The 27546-nt window shown below is 35.8% G+C and overlaps 2 protein-coding genes across 2 annotated transcripts; both read right to left on the bottom strand.

Moving 5' to 3' along the window:
• Window positions 1-518: 518 nt before the first annotated feature.
• LOC144449694 (uncharacterized) lies at window positions 519-3046 on the bottom strand. Its single transcript, XM_078140270.1, has 2 exons — window positions 2226-3046; window positions 519-629 (listed from the first exon to the last, which is right to left on the bottom strand). The coding sequence occupies exons 1-2, from the start codon at window positions 3044-3046 to the stop codon at window positions 623-625; spliced, it is 828 nt and encodes a 275-aa protein (XP_077996396.1). The 3' UTR covers window positions 519-622.
• Window positions 3047-9234: 6188 nt separating this feature from the next.
• On the bottom strand, window positions 9235-26380 carry LOC144449575 (protein moonraker-like). The gene is made up of 16 exons (XM_078140137.1): window positions 26291-26380; window positions 24400-25209; window positions 24273-24281; window positions 24096-24214; window positions 23642-23704; window positions 22346-22561; window positions 21371-21578; window positions 20480-20593; window positions 19814-20040; window positions 18912-19190; window positions 17589-17675; window positions 15728-15811; window positions 14501-14671; window positions 12115-12332; window positions 10042-10308; window positions 9235-9469 (listed from the first exon to the last, which is right to left on the bottom strand). The coding sequence occupies exons 2-16, from the start codon at window positions 25175-25177 to the stop codon at window positions 9352-9354; spliced, it is 2958 nt and encodes a 985-aa protein (XP_077996263.1). The 5' UTR covers window positions 25178-25209; window positions 26291-26380; the 3' UTR covers window positions 9235-9351.
• Between the last annotated feature and the right edge of the window lie 1166 nt (window positions 26381-27546).

Below are 27546 nucleotides of genomic sequence, written 5' to 3'. Positions count from 1 at the left end.
CAAAAATATGAAACACTCAAGCACACACTTATAATCCATAAATCACAATCATCATATAACAACAACTCAATTTTGTCACACCTGCAAACAACTGTATGTTTTGTGAAAATTTTGATGAATACAAAAGATTTCACAATCATTAAATGAAACATTTACTACTACTACTAACTTTTTTTTTGGAATAATCACCAAAATTTGAAAGAATCACCTCCACTGACACCCCACACATAAAGAAAGACTATCTCATTCAGAATGTTAATAATTACATGTAAAATAGTGAGAAAAAAAATTTCTACAAATATGTTAAAACAGACAAATGGCTAAAAATTCGCTTAGAGCCAAAATGCTGGGTAAGAATAAATATCAACACTAAAGTGAACAATACACTGGTATACAAGTACAAACCTGATTTTATAACAAATAAAAAGTACTTACAACAGATATAACAACAAATGACAAAAAAACAAGTGAATTTTCTTTTCTACAGAATCAACACTATATTGTTCTCGCAAATAAAATCAAGCTATGCATCCATGATGAAGTCAAAATGTCAAAAAATAGCCGCCTTCACTTCAGTTTTCATCTTGTTCAATGCTTCTATTGATTGAAGGATAATTTTTTTTTACTTACTGCAAGATAAAAAACAAACAAGAAGTTCAATAAATCAATTTATCTATACATACATTCACCCATTGGCGTATACAATACAAGAATACAATTTTAGTCCGAAGGCAAGTTTGAATAAATAGCGCCCCCTTGTGGTAGTATGGAACAATGGAAGTGATGAATAGATATACTGCCCACCCTGAGGAGTGTGGGCATTACATTTCCTTAACTCAGAACACACTTAGCCTTGCCTAAAATAAACATGCTCAAATGCTACTCCTATGAAATGATATGGTGAATGCAGGAATTGCAACCTTGATAGAAGTTTCAATAAAATTTGTTTTACATCACAAAAGTCCAAAATCACTTGATGTAATGCCTTTACCTATAGCCCCTACCATGTAAAGACCCCTTTTGTGTAGGATCTATGCTTCATCTAAGGAGATCAAAGGTGATGCCAAGAAACATAACCACTAAACAGTTTGGATCATTCCATTATTCTTTAGGGGGTCCTTTAATGCTAGCAATCGCATTGTTATACAGGACATGTTTGCCAAAAATCCTTGACAACCCCCCCCCCACCTTCCCATAAAAAAAATTTGAATGAAAAAAAAATTCATGAGGTCAAAAATTTAAAAGATTACTGCAGTAGCTTTAATTTTATTGTAAAAACACAATTTGTTAGAACTGCTGAATACATGTTTCACAATAATATTTAAATTTAACCATTCCAAATAACAACTTGGATATCAAATGTAAACAACAAAAATCAAGTTCACATAATTCCAAAAAAAATATGAAGATAGAAGATAATTTCTCTCATGATTTTTTCAAGCAGTAACTGTCGCTATAAAAAAAATACTTCATGTACCAAGGTCACTACCTCTACATCACTATTATTTCATATATTGTGTCTGGGGTTCAAGTAATTTACATATCAATAGCTGAGCAAACATATTGTAGTATAGCCAGGGTATAGCAATGTACGTATGTCACATCATCAATTTGATCAACAAACGGAGCTCAGAGAGAGGCAGTCAGATCCAGTACCAACCGGTATGAACCAGTCTGATTCCACTACAAACATGTGCCTGCTTGCACAGTATATTTTTAGTATCTTTTTAAGTGTCTTGTACATGTTCCAAACTCTTGTAACATCTTCATTTCTTTATATTTGTAAAAATATTTGTACATTTCCGTCCAGCACCAAATGCAGACGTTTCTGTTTTCGAAAATATCTCAACGCACAAGTCACGCATTGTTATTACAGACAGGGGATAAACTCTTAATATACCAGGATAACTTGATCATGTGAGGCGTCATTAAAAAAAGTAGATTTCGGAATGAACATAGCATCGTAGCAGCTATATACATGTAAAGTTTTGATTTGCACTCTATGATCGTTATTTCACTCCGTTCTTTTGAGATAGCAAATAGTAAGGCTGACATACAAATGAACAAATACTTTCAGAGAGTGGGTACCCCGGGTGATGGAAAGGTGAACGACCGGATCAAGTCACGCTGGTATTGAACTCTTGTTGTTGTGGTGATGGTACAAATGAACAAGAGTGGATCGACCCCGGATACTGGAAAGGTGAACGACCGGATAAGTCACTTACCATGGTTCAATCTCAACCTGAAGTCTGCGCTTTCTTCCACGAGTAGGTGCTGAGCCATTTTGGACCGCCGCTTGTTTCTTTGCATTTGTTGTGGTGGTACGAGTCGACCGCTTTCCTTTTGCTGGCGCAATTTCCTCTACTGTCTTCGCAAGTCGACTCGATCGTCTCCGACCAGTGTTCTCATCTGCATTTTCATCGCTTGCCAGCGTTTCAGATTTTTTTGTTCGCCCTCCACGCTTTCTTTTTTCGGTGACTGGTTCGGGTTTTGTTGGCACTTCTTGCTCAGGTTCCTCTGCTTGTTCCTCTGCATCATCCCCGGCTTGCTCTTCGTCTCCATCACCGTTTGTTTTGATTGTCTCATCTTCTGTCTCTTTCGTCTCTGCTTCATCTCCGTTTGTTTCATCTCCGTTTGCATCTTTCGTTTCATCTTCACATTTTTGTTCTTCCTCTCCATTGTGTTCATCTCCATCCTCGGGGCTTTCCTCAGTGCATTCTGCCTCATCTGGTGTCTCCTCTAAGCCATTTGGTGCTTTCGTTTCTTCATCAGCAACCTCTTTCTCATCTCCATTTGCGTGTTCCTCACTCACTGGTTCATCGATTACATCAGCATTTTCCTCAACAGCCTGAGCCTCATCGTTTCCTTCTTCCGTGACCCCCTTTTCTTCATCACCATTACTGACAGTTTGTGGTTCCTCCTCGGTTACTTCATCTTCTGGTTTTGTCTTTTTTGTTGGGAGTTCCTCCACTTCGTCCTCAACGGCTGGGGGAGGGGGTTCGACGACTTTTGGAGCGGCTGCACGTTTTCTACCCTTTCTCGCCATGTTGCAAATATAACAGTTGTAGTGCGTACAGCCGAATCAGGGCGAGACATATTATATAATCAGACTCAACCACTCAACATAGGGGACTGCCAGTGGGTATACGTGTCTGCACGTGTGTAGACATGCCTATGTCCAGATACCACCATCACGAATGATAGTAAAATTGATGTGTTGACTTCGCTCACTTCCTTCATTTATATAGACATACATCACATATAATAATATATACCCATGATACGGCGAGAGAAGAGGTGGACTTTAACAGCAACACAGTATTTAGTGTTCATTTAAAAATATTTTGTTAGATATTTCATCGATGTGATCAAGTCAAAGAAAAAATAAATTTGAAACGTTCAAGAATATGACACACCAATACTCAAAATTCTGCAATGACCAATGTATATTATGTCAATATTATTTTATTTTGAAAAGAAAAGAAAATTCAATTCATTTATCCTGTTATCTTTGTGTGTGGAAACTTGTCATTTCGTTCATGCCACAGACAAGGTGTTTCTTTCCTGTCTGTATTCATGTCTAGAATAATGTGGGAGGGATGTGTAGTAGTCACCTCATTCAGGTCTTTGCCAGCTGCGCACTGAAGCATATGGATTCGTCCTCAGCATGCTTAGCGTCGCATGGCGTCGCATCTCCATTAGTACTATTGCATTGTGTCTCTGCTCATGTGGTGTCTGGTGCGGGAACAGCTAAGCTAATTAGCATAACTTATACATAATCTGGGGTGAATGACCTTGTCATGTGGCGGCTACACGTGTACATTGTTATCAAACTTTCTGAAATAGCGTTTACGTTGTGTTATTTTGTAAAACCGAAGGTCAAATTTTCTCAATTGGTTCGGTGTTTATAATAATGTGCCTCCACAGTATTTGGTATTAAATCAACTGTTTGATGTATTTGTACGTAAAAAAAATAAGATCAATTAAAAAATATTTTAACTTTAATATTGTTGGAAACCATAGTGTTGGCTACATATGATAATAATAATAATAATAATAATAATAATAATAATAATAATAATGATAATATCATCATAGCATTGATAACAAAGTCTGGAGTTTGTGTGTTTTACTGGAGTTCTAAATTGACGATGTTGGAAGCATATGCAAAAACGACAAACGGTTTGGAATTCCTGGTGTATAGTCTTTTGATAATCATATTCTATATCATATGTAAAGTTTTAATAATTTGATATTTGATCTATTCAGTGAAACGCTGAAGTGCGACATTCCCACGTCGCGTCGTTGACTATTAATTATATACAATACCGTAAGTCACGTGTACAAACACTGGATGCACGTTGTTGAATGTGTGTGTGCAGTGGGTAGCTGAGCGACTGTTGTGTACATCGCGCAGATGTTTGACTTAGGGAGCCATCATTATTTACGTCGGGGGGTTATAATATGATGTGTATATGAGAGAGAGAGAGAGAGAGAGAGAGAGAGAGAGAGAGAGAGAGAGAGAGAGAGAGAGAGAGAGAGAGAGAGAGAGAGAGAGAGAGAGAGAGAGAGAGAGAGAGAGAGAGAGAGTACTTACATACGTAATGCAAGTTTCAAGAGTATTTACATAGTCTAGTTCCTATACAGTAACGTTTCCATTAAACGTCCACTCACATTTACTTGACGTGTACATACATTTTGGAACTAGTATGGTAGGTAATACATGTATATGTAGTTAAGCAGTGATTCAATGTCAATCTAGGTGAAGTATTAGAATTGTGGAAACGAGCTACAAATGTCAAGTTCCCAGGTACACTTGTCTCTGACGAGGCTCCGACAGTTAAAATATTAGGTCTAAGGGAGCTGTCAGTAGTAACAAGGGGGGAGGGCTGGCGAAATCAAGCCCTGTTTGTTGCGTAAAATGTGACCCTCTCATAATTTAATTCCATTTTCTAAAAAGTGGATTCTCAATTTTCTTTCTCTACTAGAATTTAGAAAAAAAAAGACCCTTGTTAAAATATTTTTAAAATGTCAAAAAGAAAAAAGGGACCCGAGTCTGAGGACTTCAACTAAAGACTTAAAGTCAGTGTACCTCAAATGTGCTGCAAGTCATTATCATAATTTTATAAGCCTCCACATGTCTGATTGTCTCTGATTGAAGTTTTTAGTTCACCATGTAGTCATGTTTCCATGCTTTCTTAGTGCAACAGCTATAGGTAAGGCAAAATGTGTGTATGTATGTATGTATGTATGTATGTATGTATGTATGTATGTATGTATGTGTGTATGTGTGTATGTATGTGTGTGTGTGTGTGTTTGTATGTATGTATGTATGTATGTATGTATGTATGTATGTATGTATGTATTCATGTGTATGTATGTATGTATGTATGTATGTATGTATGTATGTATGTATGTATGTATGTATGTATGTATGTATGTATGTATGTATGTATGTATGTATGTATGTATGTATGTATGTATGTTAGTGTGTGTGTGTACGTACATGTACATACATAACTTCATTATTTCTTCCAAAACATTCAAAAACGAAACAAATTTCTAGAAAATGAATTTATTGAAATCTAAAAAGAAATCTGCACGATTTGAAATCACTAGTTATGTACAAAACTTAATGATGAAATTAAGATATCAATTTTTTTACACAATTATATAACTTAACTTTAACTTTACATTTCATTGGCAGATTTAGAACTTAAAAGTTATTACAATTAATTTCAAGGAACCAAAAAAAAAACTTGTATGTAATATTTCACCATTAATGTTATATGTTCTTACTATTTCATAATTATTGATATAAGTACCAGAGATTATTTGCACCGGTGTGCGCGCATACTAGTGGTATTTGCAATACTGAAGACATTATTGCATACCTGTGTGCAAATGATATGCACAAGGACAAGACCATTCATTCTACACAAAAGCTCGTGATTGCATATTGTCATTTTTACGGAAATTTGTTGTTTCGAATAAACATATGTAATAATAACAACCTCATGCCATGTGAGTGCAAGTGTGGATACCCAGAGGTATTTGCACTCATGCTTGCAGCGTTTTCTGCTGCACTTTCACAGCGACCACTGGAAGCACCCGTGCAAATATCCCACGTACGCCACACTTGCACTCGCACGTCATGGGGTTCTATCATATAACTTCATATTTAAGTACTGCAGTATTGAATCACTCCTTACACGAAATATTTAGATATTGTTTTATTCATCTAAGATCAATGGGAGTGAATTGGGGTTTTGTTACCATGAGTTGATAGCTTTTTTATCACAAGCATTTTTCAGCTGACTGAAGAAAAATATTGGAGGATATATGAATATATAATTCTGCAGAACAAGCTGGTAAAGTAAAACAATGTGAGATAGATTTCAGCTGTACCATATACTCATCAAATTGTGCATGGTATATAGATATTTTACACAAATAAGCAATTTTTGCCTTTTGACTTTTAACAGCCTGGGTTTCAATCCCATGTTTTGATATTAGTGTTAACTTATCAGTGGAGCCATGATGATTACATAACTTTATTCTTTTTGTTCTGGGCTAACTTTTCCGATAAGTCTGTCAGACAACTGTTTATCTTACCTGGTAATCCTAATTCAAAGTGGGTTTTTAGTATCCCCTAGACTAAAAGATCCATTGTTGTTGCCAAAGCTTGTAGTTACATAAGGCAAAATAAAAAAAAAGTTTGTTTCCAATAACATGACTTCAGAGAAAATAGGGTAGGTAGGTCAGAATTGTAATTTATTGTACTTTTAATCTTGTAAACATTACTTGGACCCAAAGATAAGATACTCGTCGGTCACAATACTTATGTGAGAGTTTGATTAGGTGTAAAAGAAGTAAATGAAAACACAAGTTGAATAGGCGAACATGTTGTGCAGGCTGTATACTGACCTTGTTTTTCTTTGGAATACAATTTTTTTCCAAAAAAGTGACCACAGATGAGGCAAAGGAATGAAGATGTGCACGGAAATAGAAGTAAATTGTTACCATTTTACCTTTTTGTATGCCAAAATCTGTTTAGGTTTGGGGGTTTAAACTAGGGTCGGTTGGGCTATCGGAAACACTTTTTTTTTTTTTTTTTTGCAGAAACAATAGATCTTTCAGCCTACATGTAATGGCTGTAGATAAGGGCCAGTATTCTAGCAAAAACAAATGGCTACTCCACAATTTCTGCCATTTTTACAAGAATGAAATTCTTTGTTTTAACCACTATATATCCATTTTGGGGCAGATTCATGGGTTTCACCTCATAGGACTTACCATCTACTTTTCAAATTATACCTTGTACGACTAAAATTAGCTACATCCCTCAGTGGTCAAGGGAACCCAAAACCTGTGGATGCAAGTTGACATTGCATATAATACATTGGGATTACAGTGAAGTACTTCTCCTGTTTCAAGCATATAACTTGAAAAACTCTCCGAGTGAAATGTTTACCATACCTCTAAACAATGCCCCATGCAGATGCATCATGAAATTTTAATGTAGTAGTTAAAGAGTGATAACACAGAGACTAAAATTCCCATTCTATCAGAATTAAATTCATGGAATAAGCTGTAATGAGAGACATACTACCCACAACCCTGATGTGAATCATGTAAGCTTTTGATGGGAAAATACGTGACTCTCTGAGAAACCCTCGTCTTTAATAGCCATGATTTTTATGCAAATTTGTATGTATTGTCTGATGTATCCAAGGACATTTGTAGAGCAATTGAAACTATACTGGTACCATTGAAGTAGATACTATAGGACTCCATTATTCTCAATCAATTGTCATTTTTAGTGGGTATTGTCTGTCTTAGGCTGATTACTATACTGTACATCTACATCTGTGCTGTATCAAGAATAGATAACTAATTTATGCAAGATTTTATATGCTGGTCATTACAACTATTTTTAGAAGAAATGTGATAAAAGAGTTTCACTGTCATGATGAATTCTGACTATACAGCTCACTTATGGTTAATGTATTATTGGTAGGAGTATGAAGTATTTGTCTGACAGTGGAATTTCCTGAATAAAACTGTGTGAATATAAAGTTTTAATACATTGTAACATAACACGACAATGTTGAAGTCAATTGTCTTATTTTGGACTATAAAATCTCTGGGTACAATATTTTCACATTGGCAATACAAGAATTCATGAAAATCATGTTTGGTTTTACACTATTTATTTTTAATAGGTTAGACACAATACATTATCAAGTGTCTGAAAATGAAATTTGAAATTTCAAAACTATGGCCACTACATGGATATACATCAGGAATTTGCAACATAGACATACTTATTAGTTAGACACGCTTTACAAGTTAAGACACAATACATTACTAAAAGTGTCTGGAAATGAAACTGTAATTTCAAAACTAAGAGCACTAGGTGAGTATACATCCGGAACTTGCAAAATAAACAGAATAGACATAAGTGAAACATTAAATATTTTGAATGTTAGAAATTAAATATGATTGTTAATACCTGAGTATAGAACCTGATATTATTAGTCTAAAATGTTCATCTAAATGTGAGCCTCTTTCCTACCCTACCCTATCTTTCATTTTCATTTTTCTGTTCTAAGCAATAGCAGAGAGAACTGAATGCTGAGCACCCCCTGCCATTCTGTGACCTTGGCTTCACATGAAAAAATCAACAAAACTCTACTACTTGGTTTGCCAATAGTAATATCTGTACTGATAAATTATATGAAGAGTGGATCAGACTGCAGAAATTCCACCGTATTTGTACTAAAACTAGACTGGAAGACAGTATTCAATTTAACTTTTGTTCCAAACACAACTTGAACATTTTTTTACAGGAAAATTTTCGACTGCACACTTCAGCCTTTGTCAACAGAGTAACCCACTATTCAGTACACGTGACCTTATAGACTGGAAGATATGTATGTCATGTTGTTTAGCACTATCAGACTTCTAAACTTTGGATCTTGCAGGCACAGACCCATAGAGTAGTACAGCTTTAAGTAGCAGCTGATACTGTGGCACGAATGTCATATCTTACAGAATAGTAGTACAGACGTAAGTAATAACTGATAGCATGGCACACATGTCATATCTTACAGACTAGTAGTAGTAGTACAGACGTAAGTAATAACTGATAGCATGGCACACACGTTGTATCTTACAGACTGTATATGTACTATGGTAAAATCTGTGAAGGTACTAATGTTAAAGGTTTAGTTCTATATCAAAAATGAAGGCAGCACTGTAGATAGACAAGGGGGGCTAGAGATATCATGAATTGTAAGTTTTACGTTTTAGATACAGACTCCGAATCCTTACATTGAGAACCAAAGTTTATTTTCTTTCTCCAGTAAACTCTGTCTTATAGATATCTTCCACATAAGAATCAACAACATCATCAAGTTCCAAGGCTACTGTACCCATCAATTCATCCACTATTTCATCAGCAAGGCTGTAAACAAACAAACAAACAAACAAATGAAATAACTTTTTTTTTTCAACAATCATGGTCCAAGCAATTCTGTCAAACTGTACACTGTAGACATCATTTTGATCATAATCTTTTTGCATTGAAAGTCATTGTATTTGTCAAGACAAAGCAGTTTGGGTAAAATGATGTCATTACAAAAGGTTTTCCCATAAACCCTTGCAGGAAATCCCAAAAGGGCTGAAATGCAGTAGGGTTTCTTTACACGATTTCAAAATTAAGTAAGTTACTGAGGTGCTATTTTATCACCCAAAATAATATGTCGGTTGATAGCAGTATTTAATACACATGTACTAAAGGCAGCATTACGTCTGACTGGACTTTTCCTTTAAGTTGATAGCAGTAATCAATACAAGTGTACTAAAGGTAGAAATAAGTCTGACTGGACTTTTCCTTTAAGTTCTTCAGATCAAGTCTACGTAAACGACGATGGCCATGGCAGGATTGGGGTGGTTAAAGAAAGGTGACATATGTGTTCAGTCAGCTGTATGTCAAAATACAGCCAATGATAGCTTAGAAAATCAGTTAAAACTTACTCTCCCACTAGTTTCCAAGGGTCAAAGTTACCATATGCCTGAGTTGAGGTTCTCTTTAAATGCTGATCAAACTTTTCTCTGTAGTCTCTGATATTTTGCATTGTTTCTTGTGGAAGGAAGACACGAACACGATCTCTGTCTCCATCCCCTACTGAGACAGCCCCTGTGGCAGTTTTCTGTATCATCCCTCCTGGCTGTCTGACTGGGTCAACACCAGCTCGACTATACTGCATGGAAGTATAGTGTGGAATACCATTCATTCCAGTCCTAAAACAACAAGTGTAGACAGAATAAAGTTTCAGTAACTTGTGATTTTCGGCAGTCATATTGTTTTGACAACGGAATACCAGTCCTTTGAGTTAAAAATGTTATTTTTAGTAACTTGTGATTTTGTTAGGTCATGACTGTTTTGGCATCGAATGCTATTCTTTCAAGACCCAAAACAACAAAGTTTAGAGTGAAATTAACTTTAAATACTTTGTGTGGAGTCGGTTTATTTTTGTAAATTGCTTTGATGTGAACTATGACCCCTTTTTGTTCTAATACAGATACCAGAGCACATTTTTCTCACATTGGTGGTACGTCTTGGTCAGTGCCACAAAAAGGCCTGTGATTTACGATGACCCCCCCCCCCCCCCCCCCTTCCCCCATCTAAAAACACCAAGGGTACCAATGCTTTTTGTATAAAAAGGAAGGTACTAGTACACAAAATATTTTCTTGAAAAAAGGGAAAGATGATGTTATTTTGTCTTATACATGGACCTAAAAAATAATAATTGCAACAAGCAAACATAATTCATAATCATCTGATCATATTTAAATTTTGTAGGCATCATCACAAATAGTTTTTCAAAAAAAAAATTGACTATTTCATACAAAGACAGTGTATCACACCTCCACTTTAAGTGTTCTATAAATCATGTCTGGGCAAAGTATATTATATATATATAGACTGTATTGATACTGTAGATTGACTTGCTGTGTAACATTACACAATGTAACCACTACAATGGTTAAGTCAATATTATCACTGTTTACATTTGTCAACATTGACCACAAGGCTTGCTAGACACATAACAGACCTTCACCATGCATGGACAATGAAAAACCAACCAGTTTTTTTAAACAGCAGTTTCTCATCTTGATTTGCATGGGCACCCATTACATTATTGTTTATGTTGGTTTGAAGCTATGTAGCCTATGGGCTTGCCATGGTTCCACTATCCCAAGCCTACATGTACCTTTAAAAGCACAATGGTTGCCGTGGGATGCTAGTTAGAACATGACTAGTCAGTGGGATAGAGGCTATGTGTAATGGTATGTGCACTAGCCATAACTCATATTACTTATTAGAGCTCTGTCTAATTGTCATTTTATTGCAATAGCTAAGACAATGTAACTAGCTTTGAATTCAAAACGGACCTGTAATGCACTTCTAACAAGTATTTTCAATGATTACATAATACTTAATGCAAATGGAATGTTTTTAAAAAAGAATTTTTTTTTGTTAGGTGCAATAATTACTCTAATATTGTACACTGTGAACAGTACTGCATCACCTGTGGGTAAACATATTTTTTGAAGCTGTGTACACGATAAATCAAATCAAGTTGATTTTTGGGTCCGCACCCAAAAATCAGCACCCTCATTAGTGATCACAATTTCAACCTGTTTCTGTATTGCTTATGGATAATATTCGGACCACTGTTTACCATGTACAATGTTTAATTACTGGTATTTTAACAATTGTCAGTGTATATATTGTGGTTGTCTGATCGAAAAATGATAGTTCAGTTACAACTAGTGCAGTTAGCATGGCGACAATTTCAAAACGAAGCTTTTGCTCAAGATTTATACTTGCCATTACACTACCTACAGATAATGTTGACCAATAATTAACAGCTACAATATTTTTTTTATAGACAATTGACCTTTTTTTCGTGAATATATCTTTGGTTATTTGATGAAAAAAATGTCCTAGTTGCAGCTAATGCAGGTTTTTAACTACAGACTTTGACTGTGAGTGTGTCCAAGACAACCAACGAAACAAGATAAATCATACTAATTCCTAACCTTTCTATTTCCTCTCCATCGGCAGGTGCAACATCAAGGATGTCTTCATCATCTGTTCCTATGACAACCGCATCCCTATTCCTAAGTGATGTGATGTGTATAGGTTGTGGTTGAGAGGTGAAGTCCCTGGTTGGTTCCTGGCATCTCAATGAAGATGGTCTCTCAGCATCCTGGTACTCGACTCTGTTCCATCGATGTCTTATCATATCTTCCTCAGTCTGACAAAATCATAGGATGTTTCAAATCATTAGGAATTTTTGGTAAATCACAATAAAAATAAAGCGAAAGATTGTCGTAACTCAGTCTTTCTGTTTTCTTTCTTAGCCTTGACACCACTAAATTACCGTATCAAGTCTAGTCATACACTATAAGCAATCATTCATCCCAGCAGCAACTAAATTACACAACCAACAGACAGACAGACATCGACTTTAGCCATACATGTTTAGCTGTGTGTCCACTCTTTTTTAAAACCCATGCTTTTCGAGTTGTTTTCATTCTTTTATCCTGATTATGTACGTATTTTGATTGTAAAAGTCTTGCGTTTTATGTACTCAATTTTATTGTCTTTATTTACTCATTTAATTGATGTTACTGGCAGACACTGAAATGTCCTGATAAGGATCAATAAAGTTTTATTCTATTATATTGTATTATATTATATTATATTGTATTGTATTATATTGTATTGTATTGTATTATATTGTATTGTATTGTATTGTATTGTATTGTATTGCAATGCATTGTATTGTTTACGTTAAGCACCATTTCAGGGGGGGGGGGGGCAAGAACCATACATAAGAATATGGGGAGGGTCGGCTTGAAAGGTGTCACCTTTAATTTCCTGACATATGAGAATGGGTATACTATTCACATCAAAACTTACAGTAGTATTTTCCTTTTCTTTAAGCATGGTTGAACTTTAATGAGTCCCCCTATCAGTTATTTTTCCTATATTTTCACACTATATTCCCACACTAACACCTCATTAAAATCTCTGCAAATGTCAATGATATTAGTATGAATAGCCTGTATGACCATAATAGAGAAAAAGGTGTTGTACAGCACACAGACAACAATGAACTGTCGATGTCTGACACTATACAGATGAACAAAAACTGTTATTTTCCAATAAGTAAATGTTGTTGGAATTGATACATTTTTTGAAGGCCGCAAGAGGGTAACCAATACGACTATATAATCATTACACTAGGTAGACTACCATCATATACCAGTACCTCAGCACTTCCCATATTGGCCAATATACCACCCATGAGGATAAGTTTTCAGCCCACTGGTCTGAATTTGAGCACATATATTTGAAGTGAAAGAGTCTAAAATTGGGTTTACTATACTATATTCTCAATATTTTTTGTTTAAAATGAGATATACTTTGAATTACTCTCTTGAAGCCTTCCCTGTTTACAAAACACTTTCTGATTCCAGCAAGGCAAACATATCTTGTGTGACCAGACTCTGAAGAGAGTATCATTAGTTTTGGATTTTATATAGCACTGACTTGATTGTGTGCATATACTATTCTGTCAGATGGGTCCTTCCAAGAGATGGTCTAAAATGTGGTATAGATTTTTTTGTCACAATAGGTCTAAAATATAACATATGGTCTGTCACATAGGCAGCACTGACAACAGGTACCCCCATCATCGCATCTCATCTCTTGCTTTGTTAGCTGTTAAAAGACTCCAAATATAAATGTTGACATGGACTATAAATAGACAAAGGCAAACAGATAGAATTAAATACATCATTCAAAGACATCAGATGATTGCCAAGGAGATAGTGTGACTGCAAGGAAAGTAAGAATTTACACATACACACGATATTGACTTCCAGTGTTCAAGCATTTCAAGGAAAACAAAAACATTATTTGTTGATGCTTTTAGAAGCAAAATGAGACTAAAGCTTTATAGATTTAAATTACTGTATCACATCCTAATCCTAGCCAATATGGTGGATTATGTCAATGCAGGGGTGAACAAATCATTTTGTGAACTGGTGGTCCCCGGACCAGTGCCTCAAAAATTCAAGTGGTCCTGCTGAAGAATTAGTGGTCCCAGGTCCCACTAATGTGAAACACTAAATCTTGCCTATGAATCTGTATATTCAGATGACTTTTTAACATAGTATTTAACAGTAAGGTACTGGTCCAATGTACCAAACAAGGTAAAATTTGTGTGGTCCACCCAAAAAATCGCTAGTCCCGGACCCAGGACCAGTGGATTTGTTCACCCCTGCAATGGCATAGCTTATAAATAATATGCATCATAAACTATGCCTAAACACATATAAACTGAGCTTGTGCAACCTTTAAAGAAAGTACTCAGAGTTTGATCATAGCGCCTACACGGTTTATGGTTTGTCATACCTCCATTAGTTCAATTCTCTGTAGTAAATTTTCAACTGTAGGTGCATCCTGTATAGCAATAACTCTCCTATCCATGTCCTTCTCATTCTCAATTCTCTGGAATTCTTTAGCTGTATCAGTCAGGACATCTTCTAGAATCATTTCACTCAGTAATTCTGCATTTGCTGTTGCCTGTAAAGGACAAGAGAAACCAATAATTGATTCATGCTGAATTTTCAAATTTAGTAATAATATCCCAAATTAGGCTGGAAAAAACAATAATTGTGTGTTTCCGATAACATGGCCTCAGAAAATAAGAGTAGGTAGATCAGGAATTTATTTTATTTTAGTTGACATGTTTTCATTTTTTGAAAAATATTAAATATGAAAAAAGGGCTCAAATTGTTTTGTGGGTTTTAAGTTTACTGTTTCAGCTGAGATGTCATTAGTATCACCATGTTGTTAGTTAGCCTCAAGAGGAGAGTGGAACTGTGCAGTGTAAACATAATTACCATATCCAATGGTAACCACAAAGCCACTGGATAACAAAGGGAGAGATTTCATAATGGAGTTAGATGTATCACAGACAAGTAACTTGTCTGTGGATGTATTTATTGAAGTGGGGACCGACAGTAGCCTGGAATACATGTGGATGGGGTTTTGAATTTGTTATTTCCCCCAATCATGAGATGAGGAAATCAGAATTCAAAATCCCGGATTCCAGGCTAGAACTGAGCTGTTACTATTTGAGTTTGTTATTTAATTTCAGGTTTCTGTTAGTTGTGGGTAATACCCCAAATCAACAACAAACACAAAACAAAAGCTATACTATTATCACCTTCTACCAACAAAAGTTCAAGGTGTTCATTTCCCTAAACATATCTTAAAATTTCATTTTTGTCTTAAAATAACAAGAGAGATTATATTGTAGTTTATAAAGTTGTTTGATATCGTAACAGTTTATTCATTCAGACCCAAGGTGAATCCAAACTTGATTCTGAGAAAACAGTCCCAGAAAATGTATTTTTAACAAGTTTCAGGTCATAAATCCTCAAATACGCCAATATTAATCTTATGTAAATACTGGTATACTGTTCAGTTTCAGCCTATGGAACTTTTAAGATGCAAGATATGTGATCAGGACATCTGCTTTCTTTCAACTGAACAATGAAATCTATTGGGCAATGGCTACATTGTGTATGTTGTTTTTGAGATCATTGGAAGGGTCAAAGGTCATGGATGACTTACATGCTCAGCCGACCTCTCAGACAGCTTGTATCTCAGGGACTGCTGAGTACTGCGTTGTAACTCACGATACTTGTCAGCTATTTCCTGTGTATTTCAAAAACCAGAAACAAAATAAAGTAGTTAAAACTCAAGGCATTCAGATTCTAACAAGTTGATATGCATCATTGATAAGTTTATCCTTGAAACATATTACCACACACATACACAAGTATTGTGATAAAGTATTGATTTTTCTCTGTTACTGCAATTACCCAAAAAGGTCACCTGACCCATGTACACAGTCATCAAAGATATACCATATTATGGGCTGAATACAACTATTTGGCCATGTACTTTTAATTCTTACATCTGTACCAGTGATTATTACTGGGTATGCACATATTTCTATTTTGACCCTGCAGTGCAATACCCCTGTATAAAGGTACAATGTGTTGTGCCATGCCTCTCAGCTATATGCAGTGAAAGGGGTTGACCTGTGTGCATGAGGGTGCCACATCCAGTGTAACATACAGACTAAGCAGTAACGAAAACATTGTTGCATGCATGTATGCGAATTAGTGAACAGTCTTTCCTTCATTTTGTTTGTGTTTGAAATCAGGTTGGGATAAACACTATGTATGTTGGGCCAGCTGTGTCATACTATAGTCACTGCTGAAATTACATTCATTATCCGTAACTATGGTAATTAGGTAACTATGGTGATAGGGTAATTATGTGACCTTGCTTGCAGATGCTGTGCACGGAAACCCATAGTGATGGAGATACAACATCTAATTGTCATCAACAAATATATGCAGTAAGTAATTGATGAGTCGTTTTCAGCGTCAAGGTTACGTGTGTATCTGAAAACACTTTCAGAATAAATTTGCAGGACAGAATTTATCTGTTTTTGTTAAAACAGTTGCATTACATGCTTTACACATTATACTTGATGCTTTATACTAAAAAGTGAAAATACTGAATAACAGAGTGGTAATGATGGCATACAAGTCAGGGCTTACATATAAATGTAGGATGGTACCAAAGTTTCTAAAAGACATGTCTGAGCCTCATTTTGTCAGTAGATTAATTCTAACCGTTTTCTTGCCAATTCGTATGTGATATTCTGGTTACCCCCTCTAGCAACCATTTCCAAGAATTGTCACAAGAGGGCGCCCCACATGAGGAAAGTGAGCTCAAAAATTACTTGTCGGCACTACAACAAATTCACGAGTTATTAAAAATGATGTCACCAGAAACAATGTTAGTAGATTGTTTTGACTGTTTGAAAATGCAGCCAAGTTTTGTTGTGAACCTTGTGTGTTTACTGCGCTGTTGAGATACATTGTTAGCTGATCATATATCCTAATTAGCCCTCATAATTACTAGGAGGTACAATCAGCTAACGATGTATCTCAACAGCGCAGTAACCAGGCTATTGTGAACCATGGGAAATAATGATTTTTTATATAACTAAACTACATGGCCCTCGAGTCTGGTCCAAAAGCTTTTCCTAGCGGATAAACTATGCAAACTTTTATCTGTCCGATAACTAAAATATGGCATATTCAAGTGTCAATACTTTCCTCTGAAGCTTGTAAAACTTTTACAAAATTGACATCAAACATTACTCGACTACGACTGCTGTTGTGAATTTTACATTAAAATAAAATCTTAAAAATTGATTTCCTCTCTCTAGATGATGTTTAAAACATATACATATAATGTTAAAAATGTCTGATATTGAAGTTTTGATCTCAGACAATGGAAAAGATAGCCTTGTTCCTTTCCACTGTCTATGTATGATAATCTCCAAGTGATAATTGTATAGATTCACGTTTACTGCCACTTGAGGGCGCTCTTCAATTCAAAAGCCACCTACCTCTGCCTGGTCTAAGAGAGGTTGCAATTTGCTCTTTATTGCTTGTTCAGTTGCTGATAATTTTGTTCCATCTCCCTGTCTGTAGTGCTGTGGGTACAAACAAATAAGATGCACTGAGCCAAAGAAAATTATGATGCAAAAGAAACATGTACACCAAGTTATTTACATGACAGTTCCTGTTAGCCTAAAATTAAGTCATGTGGGGATTTTGGTTATCACCTCTTCTTATCACGCCTAGAATAACACAAACATGTCTTTTTCTACTTTAATGAGGCACTGGCTAGAAAGCTGGCACAAATTCTTATTTGGGATTTTAAATTTACCTACTGCGATGTCAATAGCATCACCATGTGATTAGAACAATGAGGAGAATGGAACAGTACCAAATGTAACCATGTACACATGATACTACTACTAGACTAGTATATCATGAATGTCACTGTATCTAATTTTAGGTTTGATTACACATACATTAGGGTTATGCATGGATGTATTAGTGAACTCACTAATACATCTATGGGTTATGTTAGGTAGTATGTGAAGAGGTGATAGCCAAAATCCTGGCACCACTTGATTCTAGGCTATAGGTAGTATGTGAAGAGGTGATAGCCAAAATCCTGGCACCACTTGATTCTAGGCTAAGTCCCTATGTGACGGGGACTGCGACTGTGTTCATATCATGTATTCTGAACTATTATGGGTTGGCATAGTTTATAGTTGTAAGATCAGTGTACTCATTTACACATAACTTTAGAATTAATAGATTTACTGTAACTTCATTTCATAGCTGTAATATTTATTTACATTGATTGCAATAAGGCCAACCCCCCCCCCCAAAAAAAAAAAAAAAAAAAAAAACAAAAACAAAAAAAAAAAAAAAAACCCACCAAAAAACAAACAAACAAACAAACAAACAAACAAACAAAAAAACACACACAAACAAAAAACCCCAAAAAAACAACAACCAACAAAACAAACTGTGGTTCCGATAACACCCAATTTCAAAATAGGGTGGGTAGGAAGGACTTTTCTTAAATATTTTTTTTTTAAATTGAGGATCTATTCAAATGTTCTCTTTATATTTACAGTGGTCAAAAGAGACTTCTCATAAAATTTTGATAAAACGAGGCAATGACGTCTTCAAATCTCAATATTTCTTGTGTGACTGCAAAATTTTTTCAATTTTTTGATAAATTTTTTCGAATTACTTAAAAAAAGTTTAAGGTGGCACAAAAAAAGTAGGTTGGGGTGGTTACTGAAACCAAATGATTTGTTTTTGGCCTTGTTAAAAAAAAAGAAGAAGAGAATTTGAATTATACTTACAGGTCTGATGAGATCCCTTTCTGTCCAGGCATGTCTAGGACTCCTAATCCTAGGAGTCATTTCAAGATCACCCAACAGACTCATCTCCCCTACACCAGCTGCTAGTCTTTTCTTTGAGTCTGGACTGCCAGGGGGTGACCATACAGGTTTCTTATCATATGACGGTTTTGGTTCAATGTGTACTGGTTGTATTTTAAGCTGTGAAGCCACGGTGGATTCTGCAAAGCGTGGGTAATCAATCTCTGGCACAGTTACTTTGGCAACCTTTTTACGTTGACCCTGAATAATAAGAAAAAAAGACAGAAAGATAGATTTTAGTCAGCTACTTAGAAATGTACACTGAAGCTACTGTGTTCTTACTAGTCATCACAGACAATGAGTTAGCCAAGAGACTTGGCAATATGGTTCAACAACTGGCAAACAACACTGTTAAGCCAGAAAGCTAAGTCTCTTGGCTATAAATGGGTACAAAATGGCTTGCATCTAAGACTAGTTCTCACACTACTCACTGCAATACTCATTCTATAAATTTTCAGAAGAGGGCTGACCACTGTTGATGTCTCTTGATTGATGGCCAGAGAAAGTAAAGGTAAACCATTCCCCTTGAACACAACAATGATTGGTTCTGTGGTTTCAGAATTCTTGTGATACAATTGTATACATCAACTAAGTTCATTAGAAACAAAACTTTCATTTTATCAGCAAAGGGCTCAGAAGATAACGGCTTCTTACCCCACCACCACCACCACCACCACCACCACCACCACCACCACGTTATCTTGTATGACCGCACTTGATCAATGATATATTTATAGTTAGAAATTAAGAGTTGTCACTCACACAAGTCAACTCCACTGAGAATGATTTTCAGGTACACTCATATGAATACTAGCTATTCTCACCTTGAGTTTGGATGGCAGTAATAAACTGGTTTTGTTTGGTTGTGGAGGAAACAGTGGTACTGGTTTGGCAGTTTGAGGAGGACGTCGTGTTTGAGAAATGGCTTGTTTTGGTTGTGTTGTCCTCGGCTGTGGTGGTGGTCTTCTCTCCGAGTCCTTTGCTGCTCTCAGTAATGCTGCAATACCTGCCCTAAGTGCTACATCTCTGTCTGGGCTATCCATAGATGATGCTATCAAGTGTGAAACAGAATTCAGAATTGAGAGTCCTACTACACTGTATATTGACACTGAACCATACTAGAATGAACTTTCACCCACTCACTTATCAAACCTAATTCACATGAAGCCAACTCCCGACAATCTGCCAAATGCTCATTGCATGAACCCAATTAAAAATGAGTGTTTTATGACATACATGCAGTCTCATGTGTTGTGCTTCATCTGTGAAATATACTACTATTAGAATCACAAAACCCTACAGGTAACACAAAAAAATTATTCTCAAGAGTATTCAAACTGATCAGCACCTTAACTTTTATCTCTTACTGGAAACTGGTGAAACTGGTGAAATTGGTGGGCTAAACATTTAGGTTGATTCATTGCTAGAGCCCGAGATTCACACAGATCTAAGTTATCAGAGACAAGCAACTGTCTGATGTTACAACCTACCTCTTTGCCTGACACTCTGTCGTAATCTTTCCACAGTTCTCTGACCTGGTTTCTCACCCCTTGAAGGTACAATTTCCTGCACAACAGGGGCTGACTTAGACCTTTGGGACTTTTCTGGACAAAACAAACCAAGTCATTGATAGGTTAGATAAACATTACATCATAAAAACAGCTACTGTTATCTGTTTTTTTTTTTTTTTTTAACAATTACAGTTTATCATTTGGGAGAGAAGCAAGTGCAAACTATTTCTTTAAGAATATAAATAATCATTATTTTTGGTCCAAATAATTCAGAAATTTGTTGATATGGTAGCCAATGAACAGTACCGTTGTGTTCTTTGTGTTGAAGTAGGAGGAAATGGGAAAAGCCTGCATTGGTTGGTATAGTTAAACTGCATAACACCCTTCTTACGTAGCGACCAGTTGAATTTAATTGAACAACTCAAACTGCAGTGGTAAGACACATGTAAGATAATGTACAGCCACTGACAACCATACTAAATATATAATACATTTAGTTGATATACTTAACAAAGTATTCTTTTGATTGTAAACTGTTCTAATTTCATTGTATGCTGCAAAGAGGTTTGAACCAGGTATAATAATTGTACGATGCTTACGTCAAGTTCTGGGAAAGTGCCGTATAAAAATGTACATCATTACATCTGTCATTTAGTAAAGTAGTGGCAGTAAGACATGTATTATTCATTAATGAACATATTCATCATGTACTGGACAATGAATGAATTGAAATGTGACGAACTCTGACTTCAAACCTTCAGGTCATTCTAGCAATAAGTTAGTGTGGGCTCATCAAGAACAAGTACTCTTACCACTAGAGGGTGCTATTCCTGGTACAAAAAATACTCAAGAGTGACAATCGTCACTTACTCTTTTTCTTTTTAGCATCCCTAGCTTTCTCTTGAAGCCATTGGTTCCTTCCCTCCCACAGTTCTCTGGTGGGCTTCTCATCAAAGTCACTATGGAAATCCCCTAGTAGCTGTCTCCTTGTATGTTGTCTGGTATCTCCTGGGGAATACAGAAGTTCTTTCTTTCTTGGTGGTGATCTAAGCTGTCTGCTGAATAACTCATGTTCTCTCTGTTGGGAGAACAAAAGTAATGTGATGCCATGATATAGTGTAATGTTGTTTATTAGTCTTTGTATTTACTTCACTTCAATCTAGAGCCACTTTGGCATATAACTCCTTTGCTATAACAGAACCCTCAGCATATGATTAATAGATTTAAAATTTGAGATTTGAGAAGATTTGAGAAGATTTGAGAATCTATGCCAAGTTATTTCACGATGTCAAACACACTACGACTACTTGGAAAATGTTTTGTGTACACTCTAAGTCTAGTGCTATCTATGCCATTGAATCTGCAAACCCATATCTGATCCGTAATTGATTACAATGCATAACACCAAAGTAAAGCATTTTCTGTATGTACCACAATCATTCATAGCAACCATATCAAGTGTAATAGTATACCGTTTCATTTGCTAATACAACCCATAACACCAAAGTAAAGCATTTTCTGTATGTACCACAATGTTTACAGCATCCATATCAAGTGTAATAGTACACTGTTTCATTTGCTAATACAACCCACAACACCAAAGTAAAGCGTTACTTCAGTGTTACTTGTTGTATTAGCAAATGAAACAGTATACTTTTACACTTGATATGAATGCTATAAATGAGTGTAACACACAGAGAAAGTGCTTTACTTCAGTGTTGCTTGTTGCAGTATACAATGAACAATAAGATGTCTATTTCATTATAACAAATGAATTAAGATTGGTTGAGGACATCTACAAGATCAGTTCAGTGCATAATTAAAAATATACTACTGTACCTGTACTGATGGCATCTTCAAAACCATATCTGGAACTCCAGATTCACCAATCTCAAGTTGAGCACAGACCATAGACAATTGTTTGATCAATGTTGAGAGTTCAGTATAGACTCTATGTAGACCACTCTGACTGTTTGGTTCATTTGGCATATGATGAATAAAAGTCTGTAGAGCTCTCACTGCTCCTCTATGAGCTGCTGCTAGTTTGTGAAGTGTATGACTCTGTAACCATGGAAAAATAAGTGGATGGTTAGAAATTGTTCATATTTTGCTTCATTCAGCCAAGGAATGTAGATAGATAGTTTATTTGCAATAAAGGCTACAGGCCCAAAGATCTTATACAGCACAAAATAAACCTCAGAAAAGGTAGTGGAAGCACTGTATGAAATTTAGGTTCTCATTTTGAAAGAATTATAAATGAAACATGCCAGCTCATTTAACTTTGTGACATTTTGTGAGCTTACCAGAGATATAAATTTATTATATGAAGGGTTTTTGTAAAACCATCTTCTCAGTTCTCATCATGACGAGGACAGAATGTTAAGAAATGATACTCATATTCTATAACGGAAACATTTTCTAAGCTACAGAAGTTACAATAACATAAGTTTTCTGATGTCTTCCTCTTTTGCCAAGGAAAGTATGTGTGACCTAAGGGCATTGTAACTACGATTCAAAGATGAGTCACAACAAAACTCTTTTGGCACGAATATTTTCCTTCTGAGTGAAGGAAATACTGGAGAATAACAAATTATACCTGTGATGGTACTTTCTCCCTAAAATCTACAGGAGCTTCCTCCTTGATCATGCCACAACAAAAACAGCACCATCTATCGTGAGTGAACACGACTGACTATTTGTAGTGAAAAGCTCTCAGCTTATTAAATATATGTTGTGTGTACTGGTTAAAATTTTAGTACTCATATACAGGTCTGTGCAAGCTTAATATAGGTAAAATGAGGAAAATAATGACAATTCTAAACAGTTTTGACTCATAATTTGAGCAAAACCAATAACGTAGACATATACTGTCATACTAGAATGACCAGGATATAAATTTCATATTTTCTGTTTGAATGTGTACAACTTGGCTAGTGCATGGTATAATTAAGACTTAGATCCTGGAATCCACACTTTCCTGGTGTACAGAATTACAATTCAAATGTGCTGAAGCTATTATTTATAGTTCCTATTGCAGGGTTTGACACTTTCTAACACACATACAAAAAATTCAATTTGATCTTTATATCATACTGAAAGAGTGTGTCAAGTGTTAGCCCAAGTCTTTGGTAGAGTTCTTACCTTCTTGGTATGTGTTATGCTATCAGGTCCTGCTTTGTCTAGGTCATCTTGAATATTCCGAACCTACAGTGTAAAACAAATGTTCAAAATTACGCAATGAACGTGTATAAACTGAAGATCTCAACTGTTACTTCTTTTCTAAATTAATTTTCATTTCAAATCTTTAGGTGATTGCGTTTTTGTGTCTTTCTTCTTGTTTGAAAGTTTATTCCAATGAGTTCAGAAAACTCGGCATTTCATTACTAAAATGATGTTGTCAGTGTCAAATTTGCTGAATATCGTTTCTTTTTAGCTGTACCTCTGCGGTTGATAGAGTTAGTTTGGTGAAATCCCTATGGATAATAGTGGTTTACTGAAACCTCTTTTTAACTCAAATCATTTTCACATATCAGTGGCAGACACTCTTACTACATTGGGATACATAAACAGAAATAACAAGATAAAGAATTCTTACTTGTTGTTGAAGGGCATACAGTAGACGAGCATTTCTACCAGCTTGTTCTAACTCTCTAGCTTTCCTTCTTGGGTCTTCTTCATCATCTAAATCCTCAAATCTCAGTTTTTGTTCCTGGTCTGATTTTTCTGATGAATCAAACAGATGAAAGCAAGTATTTAGTATAGACATAGATACATGTATCATCTGTAAGTTACTATATGTTACGCAGTCCTACCAGCCAACAGATCATAGCATATTTTGTTGCATATCATCAACATGAGGCAAGAAAAGTTCATAGAAAAATAATTCTTAAAAATCTCACCTCTCCTTGAAAGATCTTCAATCCTATCTATGTAAAACCGCAACTCTTTTCTCAATCTTCTTATTTCTTTAGCTTGTTTGGTAGCTGGACTGTCAGCATCCCCTGTCTGTAACATCATCTCTCCTCTCCTTGGATCTTTCATGTGTACCAAGACAGTTCCTTCTGGGGCAAGACCCTTGCCTTTACTTGCCTTCAAATGTCTGTCTTTAACCTTTGACCTCGGTGTCTGTGTTTCTGATGTCTTGACATCACTCTGTCTGTATCGCTCCTCTATTCTAACACCAGCACTTTTCATTTTCTCTCTTTCCTTTCTCTGTTTCAGTTTCTGTTTGTATTCCTTACTGTATGTGACTTTGGTCTTTTTTGGAAGTTCTGTTTCTGGATACTGGGCAATAGTAAACCCCTGTCCTAAGAGTTTTTTCTTCAGATCTCTTTTAGCTAATCTCATAGCTAGAGATAATTTGTCTTCTGAAACAACTGAAAAGTTCACTGGCTGTGAAAATCTTGGTTTGCTATCCTTTTTCTGTGGCGAGCCTAGTTTTTCTACGATGATGGCTCCTGGTTTTAAGAACTTGGTGGCTAAGTTTGCAGGATCGCTTTGTGAATCCAAGTTGAATTGTAGCTGATTCTGATGATACTGTGAGCGTCTTGGTACAATTCCTTCCATGTTTCCAACAGGAGATTTGTGAATCGGTCCTTGTTGGTATGTTTGGTACATATTTTGCTTTGGTACACCAAAGTCAAGTTGAGTTCGTGGCATGAATACTTCACTTGCCATTTTGTGATTACATGTATGTGTATGTCATAGATCTGAAATGAAAGTGAAAGAAAAGTCATCTCATGCTCTTAAACTTTTCAATGCAAAGCTTTGTGAAAGCACTTCTTCACTCTCTAGAAAATATTTACTACATGCATGGTAAATATCAAACATTTGTTACCGAAGGGCTGATTGATTTTCAATTTTTGTGAATTTGTCATGGGGGTCTAACCCATTACCCTATTGTAATTTTGTATCCCTTGCTTAATTCTAACTGGAAACTCCCTAGCTTTGATACACTTACATGTAGCACTACTTGTATGTGGAATACTATATTTTCAATGGAATTAGTACACTTTCACTAAAAGACGACATTGACTGGTATGCCTGGATTTAATTTTCATTGATTTAGGAAGGCAGGTGTGGTAACTGTGAGCATGGATGTATCCATGCTGTGAGTAACAAGTATTTTGTTTTAGCAGAAAAGTACAACAACGGAAATGGTGAAAATACATTTTGAGTGTATCTTTTGCACAGTCATCCAGTGTTCCACATTCTTGCCGATTATTCATATTCAAGCCTGAGATGTTATCTCCGAATATTCGACCTAAGTGAACTGACGAGTCATAGAGGGTATATGGTGAACTGAACATTCTTCCAACTTCAAACCTTGAAGTTGAAGGGGCTACAATACAATTAGCGCTATGGAAATATGCGCTCCAAGGGTTCAGACACGTAACTTATCTCCCACTCTGTGTCGGAACCATCGGAGCGCGTATTTCCAGGGCTAGTACAAAGTACAATATACAAATTACAATACGTATGTTCTCGCTCTGAAAACTTTGGAGTGGCGGAGAAACAAAACATTTACAACGAACCATTCAATCACTTTATATTCCATAAAGATAACGGTTCGTAGTTTTGAAAATATTTCTACCGTCATTATGGTCGTAGCGATCTTTCTAAGTGAATGTATGCATGCTCCAACATGTTTACATTTTGGTCATCACAGGTACGTTCCTGTCACAACAGAAACAGAAGACAGTACAAAATACTCCATTATTATATAGTTGCACGGACAAATCCGTTGCAACAGTTTTGATATAATGTAGAAAAATAAACAAAACAACTTACGCCTACAATATGGAGTTAAAATGTGCTTGGCTAGACGATCAGCTGCAAAAATTGTATGATAACAGCAGAAGAACTCCTTTCAAACCATCCGCCATCTTTGCAAAAGTTGAAAGTTTAATCTCGTGACGAAGTCTCGCGAGGTTTCATCATGCCACTGAACTCAAATGTCCTCACGATGCCGTGTAGCCATTAGATACCATGGGGACACGTATTGTTTCTTAGATGGGTGTTTCCTTAATTAAGGAAAACAGAACACGAATCCTGCCAGCCCAAATGTATCACTGTACACTCTATAGTTCCATAGAGGCGGGGAAAAATATATTCAAGTCAAAACGTTGTCATATTGAGACTGAAGACAAGGAAAACAACAATCTAAGAAATACTGTACTACACGCCCCTATGTCAGATACAATGTAAATTACTATAAGTAGGCGCGTCATCATTACAAAGTTAAGGAGAAAGATTAATAATCTTAGAAACTGTCTTTTTTCTGATGATGGAATACTAAATGTATACATATCATAATATCCAATACGAACAAAACAACAATAGCAACAACAAAATAACAGAACACAACGCACATACTGAATCGTCGTGGTCGCTTGCATAATTCTATTTCTTCAGTAACCATGATAACGTTACGTATACAATATGCTGTGCTAAAAGTGGGTTACTATCAGTAAAATATCTTGGATTCTCAGTTAAGTTGCGTCCCCGGGTTGCGTCACTGTTAGTTATTGATATTTTCTCTTACAATGTTGTTGAAGCTTTTATGTCATAAAAGAATATGGATTTCCTACTTTGAATTTTCATGTAATGTATCTTCTTCCGTCATCGATTATGAGCCAACAAAGCCCAATATATATACATATAGCGAAGATTATGCAAAACCATGGGTGATGATAAGGCGCTGGGTGATGATAGGGCGCTGAAAGTGAAACGTGACTGAAGTAAATATAGTAAATAGATGAATAGTAGGCAGAAAAAATAATAGATACAAAAAGTTACATAGACAAGTAATGCATGAATGAATATATCATGTCAGTCAGTAAATGGAAATGTATGGATCAATCGAACAAACAAACAAACAAACAAACAAACAAACAAACAAACAAACAACAAACAATCAATCAATCAATCAATCAACCAACCAATCAATCAATCAATTAATCAATCAGCTAGTCCGGCGAAATATGTTGCGCTTCATAATTCAAACTGTACTTCTCGTGTCTGTTGAAGTACATTCTTCACTCACC

This window comes from Glandiceps talaboti, chromosome 18, assembly GCF_964340395.1.
Source record: "Glandiceps talaboti chromosome 18, keGlaTala1.1, whole genome shotgun sequence".
NCBI lineage: Eukaryota > Metazoa > Hemichordata > Enteropneusta > Spengelidae > Glandiceps > Glandiceps talaboti.
This window is presented reverse-complemented; position numbering and strand designations above follow the sequence as displayed.

Coding starts and splice junctions, on each gene's coding strand:
- LOC144449575 (XM_078140137.1), bottom strand. CDS start 25,177: ATGGCAAGTGAAGTATTCATGCCACGAACTCAACTTGACTTTGGTGTA. Junction 20,041..20,479: donor ACAGAGTGTCAGGCAAAGAG/GTAGGTTGTAAC, acceptor CACACTTGATAG/CATCATCTATGGATAGCCCA. Junction 12,333..14,500: donor AGAGAATTGAACTAATGGAG/GTATGACAAACC, acceptor TGATTTTGTCAG/ACTGAGGAAGATATGATAAG.
- LOC144449694 (XM_078140270.1), bottom strand. CDS start 3,046: ATGGCGAGAAAGGGTAGAAAACGTGCAGCCGCTCCAAAAGTCGTCGAA.